This window comes from Plasmodium inui, assembly GCF_000524495.1.
Source record: "Plasmodium inui San Antonio 1 unplaced genomic scaffold supercont1.6, whole genome shotgun sequence".
Taxonomy (NCBI): Eukaryota; Apicomplexa; class Aconoidasida; order Haemosporida; family Plasmodiidae; genus Plasmodium; species Plasmodium inui.
This window is the reverse complement of record NW_008481840.1, coordinates 694,656-703,925: the sequence shown is the minus strand read 5'-3', so window position 1 is coordinate 703,925 and position 9,270 is coordinate 694,656. Positions and strand designations below refer to the sequence as shown.

The 9,270-nt window shown below is 40.9% G+C and overlaps 2 protein-coding genes across 2 annotated transcripts in view; one reads left to right on the top strand and one right to left on the bottom strand.

Moving 5' to 3' along the window:
- The window catches only part of C922_01919 (hypothetical protein), a gene marked incomplete at both ends in the record, with an annotated part of 3,437 nt that extends 2,498 nt beyond the window's left edge, over positions 1–939 (top strand). The window contains one exon of the mRNA XM_008817518.1: positions 18–939. Coding sequence (XP_008815740.1) covers positions 18–939 — 922 coding nt within the window. The remainder of the gene's footprint in view (positions 1–17) is intronic.
- Positions 940–3,410: 2,471 nt separating this feature from the next.
- On the bottom strand, positions 3,411–4,901 carry C922_01918 (hypothetical protein; the record flags this gene model as incomplete). Its single annotated transcript, XM_008817517.1, has 1 exon — positions 3,411–4,901. One exon carries the CDS (start codon positions 4,899–4,901, stop codon positions 3,411–3,413), a length of 1,491 nt encoding a protein of 496 aa, XP_008815739.1.
- Positions 4,902–9,270: the final 4,369 nt, after the last annotated feature.

Sequence of the window (9,270 nt, the reverse complement as noted above, 5' to 3'; positions counted from 1 at the left end):
CATAACGAATTGTTAAGAGGAATTAACCCCGATTTTTATTGCCCCAAATATTCTGAACTTAAAAAATGGCATTCAAATTTTAACTTTAAAGATATCGTATTCCCATCTGTTACGTTGGAAGAAAATAAAATTTTGGCCCAACTAGCACAGACTCCTCAGGAGAGCAATGCAGATGACTTTATTGTTATCCAGGACAGCCCCATAAAATGTGCTACCAACGATTTTAGGAAAAATGGAACCTTTGTAAAAGATATGCTAAAGGAGAAAACAAGGACTCCTTTGGGAAGAAACAGAAGAAAATCAACCATCCTCGGTGGGGGAAGTCCATTCGCTAGCTCCTTTAATCATAATAACAACGTGGCGGACTCTCCAAGGAAAAAGGAAACAAATAACATGAAACAGATAAGGGAAGAAGCAAACAGGAAAACTATCATAAAAGAAATTAAAACAGAATTTGATAAAGAACACGAAACGGTATTGAATGAAAAAAAAAAATTTGAAGATGCAACATGGATTGCAGAGATTATCCACGACACATTTATAGTCGAAGGAATCCAAACAGTGATAGAAATCAACACCTTCTCCAAGAAAGTTGCAGATAAATATAAAACGAATAAAGGTTTCCAAATGGATGAGGCCAAAATAGCACAGCTTATAGAAATGCTACCACAGTACGTCTCCGACATTAACTTAAAGCCTAGTATGATGGATAGAAATAAAATGACCTTGTCCGTCAAATGTAAGAAAAATCTCGGAACCTTCCTGGAGCCACTTACCAACAAAATTAACGACCTTTCTCGCAAATACCAAGATTTGAAAAAGAATAAGGAAAAGAGATTAAACGAGTTATGGAAACAGCACAACGTAGGTTTTGAGCTCAACGAGAAGATTAAGAAGTTCTTTTTAAATCCCAGTTCGGTGTGCTTCTCGGAAATTTAAGATGCTGTCTCGGTGCTTTCACTTGCGTCATCTGCGCGCACCGCCTTCCCTGTTTTTTTCCCCCTTCCTCGTTGTCTGTTCCGCCCGCCCTGTCTCCTTTCCCCATCCTCGTTGTGCGCGTCTCACTCCGGATGCCCCTTCTGACTGTTCAATTTTTTGTAACACCCGCACGGATTAGATCTGCACGCGTGCGTAAGTATATATATATATATTCATATATTTATATATAGTATGCACTCCTGCAAAGACGCTCGTTTTTCCACGCGGCGAGTGTACTTACGAGTGCTCCCAGCGCCCCAGCCATGATTAACACCCCCTAATGTATGTTTAATCCGTGTAGCATACTCAAATGTGTGCACAAAAAGTGAAGCACTGTAAATTTTTTTTCGGCTTTTTTTTTTTTTTTTTTGCAATCACCACCACTTATCATTTTCATAACGCTAAATGTAGTAATATTTGTGCAGAACTTATATGTTACATCATAGCTGTTTGTTTACGTGCGTGCCGCGCACCAGCGCATACGTCATCATTTCATTCGTACCCCTTCATGTGTACGCTAATCTGTGTACCCGAACGGGACAATTTTTTGGAAGATGTCCTTCTCGCGATTCACCCCATTATACGGTCTTGCGCTTTTGCGCAACTCGTAGTTTTCCCATTTTTCTCCTTTTCTTGTGTATTCCCCAACATACCCTTCGCGTACATCCGTTTGAAGGAAACCCGTTTAAGCTACAAATATACGTTGCATAACCGATGTATCCACGTATCCCCCCCGTTCGGTTATTACCACCTTGCGATGCAGTATAATTTTGCCCTACGCGAGTGTCACAAGTTGAGAGGACAGCGAACGAATAGAACAAATCGAACTAATCGAAATCATCTAAGCAGGGACATGCCTGAATGTACGTAGGTGCAAATATACGCATGCTTCTGCACATGGGCCCGTTTCTACGGCAGATTTGTGTGGCTTGCATGTCTTTCCCATCTTTTTAGTGCACATTTATGTTTCATGTAAATGTGCCCCCTGTTTCCGACATCCGCAAGGTGGGAGGTTATACCTCTAGCACAAAGTTAGCAGCAGAGTTTAAAGCATTTATGCTGTGTCGCACGGGGATGTGAGCTCGTATACTCACATATGTACGCACCTATATACATGGAAATGCTCTCCCGTACGCATCAGTTCCCCAGAGTACACATCACTAACCTCTATGTGCAGCGTTGATAATTTTTTTTTCTTTTCCTTACTCCTCACTCCTGTCCTTCCTCCTTTCATTCCTTTTTTTTTCCATGCGTAAAATGCAATTCAGGAAATATTTTCCCCTTTTTTTGTTTGTAAGCACAATGTAAAACAAAATATACATTTTTATAAATATAAATATACATCTACAGATATATATTTACATATGCATATGTGTCGGTGCAACAGAGAAAAACATATTTGCACTGATCTGTTTTCTCCCCGTCTGTTGTTTCAAGAATTGTTTTATTTTTATGTTATTTTCTTTTCTTTTTCTTTTTTTTATTTTTTTTCCCCTATGACTAGACAAAATGTGCTTCCCCCCAATGTGACAACTTTTATTTACAACGAACTGGTTCAAAAGCACCTTTTATTTAGTAGCCGTTTTTCTTTCTTTTTTTTGCTTACCTTTTGAAGTGCCAGAATGTACCAAACAACTAAAACTGCACTGCACAAAATTGTGTGTACAGCGAATATGTCTACGCGGAAAAATCGCGGCCAATTCTTTCCACTCCCGTCCATTCTTTCCCTTTTGTCCTCATAAGAATAACAAAAATGTAATCTTTTACAAAATTGATGTTCGTTTAACTTTGTCCAAAAAAAAAACACATTCAGAATGTGCAAACATATGGGTTGGAAGAATGCAGTGCATTTTCCTTAAAAACATGAATTAAAAATGTTTTAAAATGATAACACAAACAAGAGGAGTCATAGGGGCCAATCTGCCAGTGCCTGGGGCGAAACCATGATCATTTAAAAACAAACAAGTGAGTGCATGTGTGCAGGAGGTACAACGGTATGTATACATGTAATGGTATGCTCATGTATAAATTGCACCCACAGATTGGACGCACAGATTGCTTATGTGCACAGCCTTATGCGCGTGCTTACGCACATGATCAGTACCACCCCAACACAAACACTGCACGCACTTTTTAGCAAAATTTTGAACAAACATGCAAATGCGGGGAGTACGCTCTGCAGGCGGAAACGGCAGAAGCGCAGAGTTTAATTAATTTTAATTAGGTACACGTAGAAAGGCGGGAGAAGCCAAGCGGTAGTACAAATGAGGCAAATATGGGCAACCGTTAAGCCTATTTTTTTTTTTTTCGCCTATGGCGCTGCAATCTCCTTCTGTACGCGCGTCGAACGGGAGAAGCCATCCTCTTCTTCCCTGCTCCCACTTTGGTTGCTTTTCTCACAGTGGGGAAAATAACAGATTTCGGCGGTGGAACTAATTAGAAGGCTTCCTACACTTCCGTTGCATCGAAACTATGAGCCTTCCAGAACATGGTGTAAAAGTTTGCAAGTCGTACGAAATGAGAAAAAAATCGTCATGCTTTAGTATGGCAATTTCTTCTTCCAAATTATCCAACTGCACTGGTAGGAGAAACACCAACATGCCGTTATCGACCAGCGTAATGGAAGCAATGTTTAGCAAGTCTCTCACGGCTGCGGTGCAGCTGTATGTGACCGTTTTGGTAGTCATTAAAGATTTTACTCTTTTACGGTCCACACTGTCACATTGGGGAGAGGATCCGGGTTCGTCCTTATCACTAAAGTGGCACCTTTGGCTATTATCTGCGCTTTTGTTGCTACCGCTGCTATCGTCGCTATCGGTGTTATCCCCGCCGGGGAGGGGAACCCCATTCTCGGGTGCCTTCCCGTTGCTAGAGCCCCCCGCGTGGGCATTCCTCAGGCATATGCGGACGGTGGCCCTGTTTCCATACGGTGGATCCGTAACGATGGCATCAACCCAGGGTTTGTGAAAGGCATTCCAAACGGGTTTGGAATTATCAGACACGAGAATCTCCGGAAGGCTCAAATCATAATGCAAAAAATTCTCGAAAATATTTTTATTCCTACTTTTATGTTGCATATGAGGGTTCAGGTAGGCTATTTTATATCCCTTGAGTAGCCTTATGTCTATGTCATTGCCTACACATATAGCGTTAAAAATGGAGGACGTGATTAGTAGCCCCCCCGACCCAACGAAGGGATCCAAAACAATATGTCCTGCCTTAATTTTCGCAATATTGCACATCAGGAATGCTAACTCGTTGTCCGTTGTTGTGGGGCCCAAAACGGGTCTCTTATTTAGAGAGTAATGTATCCACCATGCTAGTTGCGTCTTTTTGGTTCTTACATCGTTTATCATGTGACCTTCGTCGTTTCTTCTATACACTAAAGTTCTGTTGTTCTTTCGTAGGGCCATGGACTTCCCAAAAAATATTTTTTTTAAAATTCCCATATTATTTTGGTCATACTCTTCTAGAAGGCCTAACTCTACTTCTGGGGACGACAAATCCACTTTAGGATACTTGTCAAGTATGACTTTAAAATGTTCCATCTTTTTTACTTTATCATTTTGGCTGACTATTTTCCCAAATGAGTTAAAATGAAAACGCCACTTTTTATCCTCCAAATGGCTAGAAAATAAATGCTCCTTCGATAGCAAGTCGTTTAATACGTCATCGTATGTTGGCCCTTCACTCCAAATTTGTATAATACCTTTTATTAAAACGCTTCTAGAAATTACACTCTTCCAATCTATATCTTCTGGGAGGGTTACCTTAACAAACACTTCACCCTTGTGCTTGTTCGTGTGATTGAGCAATGCTTTTCCCTCATCCTTGTATCCGAATATATGCAGCAGAGATTTTAATTCCGTGATTTTGCATTCATCATACTTGTTGTGGCTACTGAACCATATGAGATGCAACATGGTGAGCTCTTTGGAAGGGATGAGGTTTCTTTGGGGGTGGCGCGACAGGCGGCTGGCACAAGCAGATCATGTTCCGCTCTTCTCGCCGGGTGAAGCGGCCGAATTGTAATTGACGCAGAGAGGCACGGCGAACGGCAAACAAACAAAAAAAGAAAGAAACAAACAGGCCAATATGCGCACAGGCGAGCTGTACAAACTGAACTGTCAAACAGATTTTAAATTAACCAAACTGCAAAAAAAAGAAAAAAGGCAACTAATTAATTCGGCAAAAGGAGGGTTGCAAAGCGTGAGATAGGAACGTACGTTTGGAATCATTGCGGCGAGAGCATACTCTAAAGGGAAGATTTCAATTAAAAGGGGAAAACAAGAGCAGGGGGACGGCAGGAACGATCAAAACGAATCCGTTGCATAAGCTGCGCGGGCGAACGCAGTGTTGCTGCCACTACCCTCACGCGCAGAGTTGTCATCCTCTAAAATTTGAATGTATACATGCGTAATTTTTCATTACACCCGGTGAAAAAAAAAAAGAAAAAATTCCCACGGTGCAAAGCCTCCCTGCTGCTGGCGATATGAGGGTCTCAATAAGCAGCTTCCCAATTTAGCGCTACATGTATGCTTATACGTATGTATACATTCGTATGTAAATATATACATACATATATATATATACATACATGTTAACCTTCCCGTGTGCTTGCGCTCCAATGTACGGGCTTAAGCGCATTCCAACGCGTGCACGCCCTCTGTGATCAGCCAATGCACGTACCATGTATACACGCCCATTGTCCAGTGCCTCTTACTCCTCGCATGTGCATATGAAGAAGTCTCTCTCGACATGGTGGCAATTTTTAATTTCGCACATATATCATTTGCCGCTTAAGCACTTGCGAATTATTTAGCGTTAGCCTTTTTTTTTTTTTTTTTAAAAAATAAAATTTTATTTCTTCTTACTTCTTTGTGTTGCTTCTTTTCCGGTTTTTAATATTTTTCGTTTCCTTTTTTTCGTTAACCCAGAGGATGCGATAAAATAATGCACACATGCATTTTGATTAAAAAAATAAAGAAAAAGCATGAGTAAATGACAAGGTTTAAAATGTAATGTGAAATTCTGGGGTGAATGGGGTCGGGGGGAGCCCTATGCTTGTTTTTGCCAACCATGACGAAACAAGAGCGCGTGCCCATCATGTATGCTTGCTCGTTGCGCCGATTGTGTTCACCTGCCTGTTACACCGACTGTGTTCACTTGCCTGTTACGCCGATTTTGTCCACCTTCCCGTTATGCCCTTATGCTCGCCTGATTATTTTACCCAAAAATGTACACCATTGTATGTGTACATAACAAGCATTCCCATCCGTACACGGGCGCCAAAAAAATATATCTTTGCTCTCAAGCCTTAAACCCGCTTAACACATTGGAACTCAATAAGCGAAAAAATAAATTCTGATTATTTTTACGAACGCACAAAATTTATGCGTCACTGTTAGATTAAATTAAATGCCCATTATCGAGAGAGCGCATGATGATGACACAAAGGAAAACAATGCTCGCGAATGCCGCTTAACCCATTACTCGTTTTTGCCTGTACGTACATACACGAACGCCAAGTTCGCCAATGGTTAACCACACGAATGCTCAACACTTCAGTGAGTCAGCACACGAAGGGGCAACTGAGCGAGTGTCCACTTTCTTAAAGGTGCAATTGATCGTCTGATTTACACCCGTTGAGATTTCCCCACCGAGTGTTCATTCCGCCGAGTCTTCTCTCCACCGGGTGTTCCTTCCACGGAGTACACACGGAGCTGCCTTCACGAATGTCCCCCCGCCCATGCATAGCACTGTGAAGCCACCATGAGAAAGGAAACAATTTATGTGCACATGGTACCATGAACAAGTGGACATCTGTGGTCGTACTCGCATTTCATTTCCGTAAAATATAAACAAGGGGCGCTGTTACATATTTGCCTCTAAAAAATTACCGCGTAAAGTTGGTGAAGCAAATGATGCCACCTACGTCTCTCGATTGGAAGCGCCTGTACATAACTGCATGCTACACGAGTACATACACACACGTGTTTGCATTTCCCTTCCTCTGCTTCCTATATTTTGTGGCATAGTCGCCCTACCTCCTTAGGACTATTTTTTTTTGTTTGTCCAATGATAATATAATAAAATTTGGCCATTGTTTATGTACACTTCCATAATTAACATTGTTTTTTTTTCGCATTTTAACAATATTTATATTTAGGGACCTCACCTCCCCACGAGATATTGTAATGTCAAGTAACGTAATGTGCTGTTTTTAATTACACTGTTTAATTCGTATGCACAGTTTTCTACTCATTCGCTGACCGACCCCTTATCTTCTTCCCTTTTTCTTTTTTCTTTTTTTTTTTTTGTTCACATGTCGTATTTTGCTACTTGGCATATTTGAAACCACATTTTTTTTTAAAACTTGGATACTTCAGCGTACTTACGCAAACGCTGCATCGAGCGAGGTGTTACGTATGCGCGTATGTACTTGGCATTTCGAATGCATTCTTCTCCCCTCATCATAACCACCACCACCTCCATGTGTACATCCGTGCGCCCGTGCACAGTTTGGCGTATACATTTCTGTAAAGATTCTTGGAAGCATTTAAGTGTATGCACGGTGTGTTCCCATAAAACGCCAGTCACGAACATGTCCCATCGCAAGCACAGCTAAATGCGCATATGTGTATGTACATTCACGTTCATTCGCTCGTATACCCTTACACACGTCAGTAAGTACGAACTTGCATACGAATACGCCCCCCCCACACCTCTGCACATTTGTGTACACCCGTGCGAATGCATCCCCACGAGTGTTTAATCGATAACGTACATACATTTTGGAGGCGTATTCTGATGCAAACGTCGCTTAGGTGATTACACGAATTCGTGCGCGTCCCTATTCATTCGAATACGTATGTGTATTCCAGTGCATACTTTGCGACTCGTGTGTTTTTACGGGAAGGCATATAGCACTTCTCTGTTTATGTGCAAGCATACGGGCACTTTTCTGCCGGATGTGTATCTTCAAGTGTATGTGAAACTATATCCACCCGTGTGTGTATTCAAATTCAAATGCATTCGGATGCCTAAGGAAATAATACGCTGTACATGTGTGCCCCCCCCAAGTTAAGTGCTGAAAATGCCTGCACCATGCTGAAGGAGGTATGTATGCACTTATAATTTTATTGTCTTGCTAAGCACGAAAAGGAAAAATTGATCAGCAAAAGGGAGCAGGAAAAGTCAAGAGGCAGAGGCCATATATAAAAAAAAAAAAAAATAGAAAAATCGACGAGGACGAAAAAACCAATCAGGTCAACAAAACAATTGCATATCATTTGTGCTCTTTTTTTTTCTTCTTTTTTTTGCTGAAAATGATGAAATGAAAAAATATATACATCACATGACAGTTATTTAAATTTGCACCCTTTTAACTTGTACATATGTATGCACTTCTGTACTGTGCATATTTGTATTTATGTATGAATGAATTATGTTCCCCTGCCTCCCTTTTTTTTTAAGATATATTTTTTCCAATAATCAGAAATGTGTACATGGACGAATTGAAAATGTTATCATATTTGTTGTTTTAAATTGTGATTTCTCCCTTTTGTCCAAACGATTAGATGTTGCTCTGCCCCTTTATTTCTTTGTACCCTTGACGTGTGCTTGTCATGTGTCATTCGTACATATATCAACCGTGCCCCTTCCGTACGTTTTGCATCCAGTTTGGATCCTCCCTCTGCTTTCCATTCAATAATTTTTCATTTTAAAATTTGACGCTGCATTGCTTTGCCCATTCATCCCCATCCTTTTAGTTTATGTCAACTCGCGCAAAGAAGCAGTAAGGCATTTTTTTCAAATTGCATATCATTTATTCCCCTAGCGTGTACTTGATCTCATTGGAACAATTAAAGGTTACATTCCCCTGCTCTGCAAAGTTATATGCCAATATTATACGTTTTGAGAGAGCATCCAAGGGAATCTCCTCACGAGGGGTAAGCAAATGCGTTCATTCGTACGTACGTGAGGGAGAGTGCGACCGTGTGCGCGAGTGGTACGGCAAGCGACACGATAAGGGGGACACCATTTGCTACGCCAGCGTGTGTGCCGAAGTGTAAACCAAAAGTTAGGCCAAGTGCCACGTCAAGTGACGCGCCAAGTCGTGTACCCACCCGCACATGCTCACACACGCGTGTTTTTTCCTCTTTCCTGTATGTGTAATTTTTAATTTAAGGGAAAAACGCAATTAAAAGGGAAAACAATAAAAAAAAAAAAAAAAAGAATGTATGTAAAAGGAAAAAATTAAAAAAAAAAAAAAAAAAGAATGTACATGTG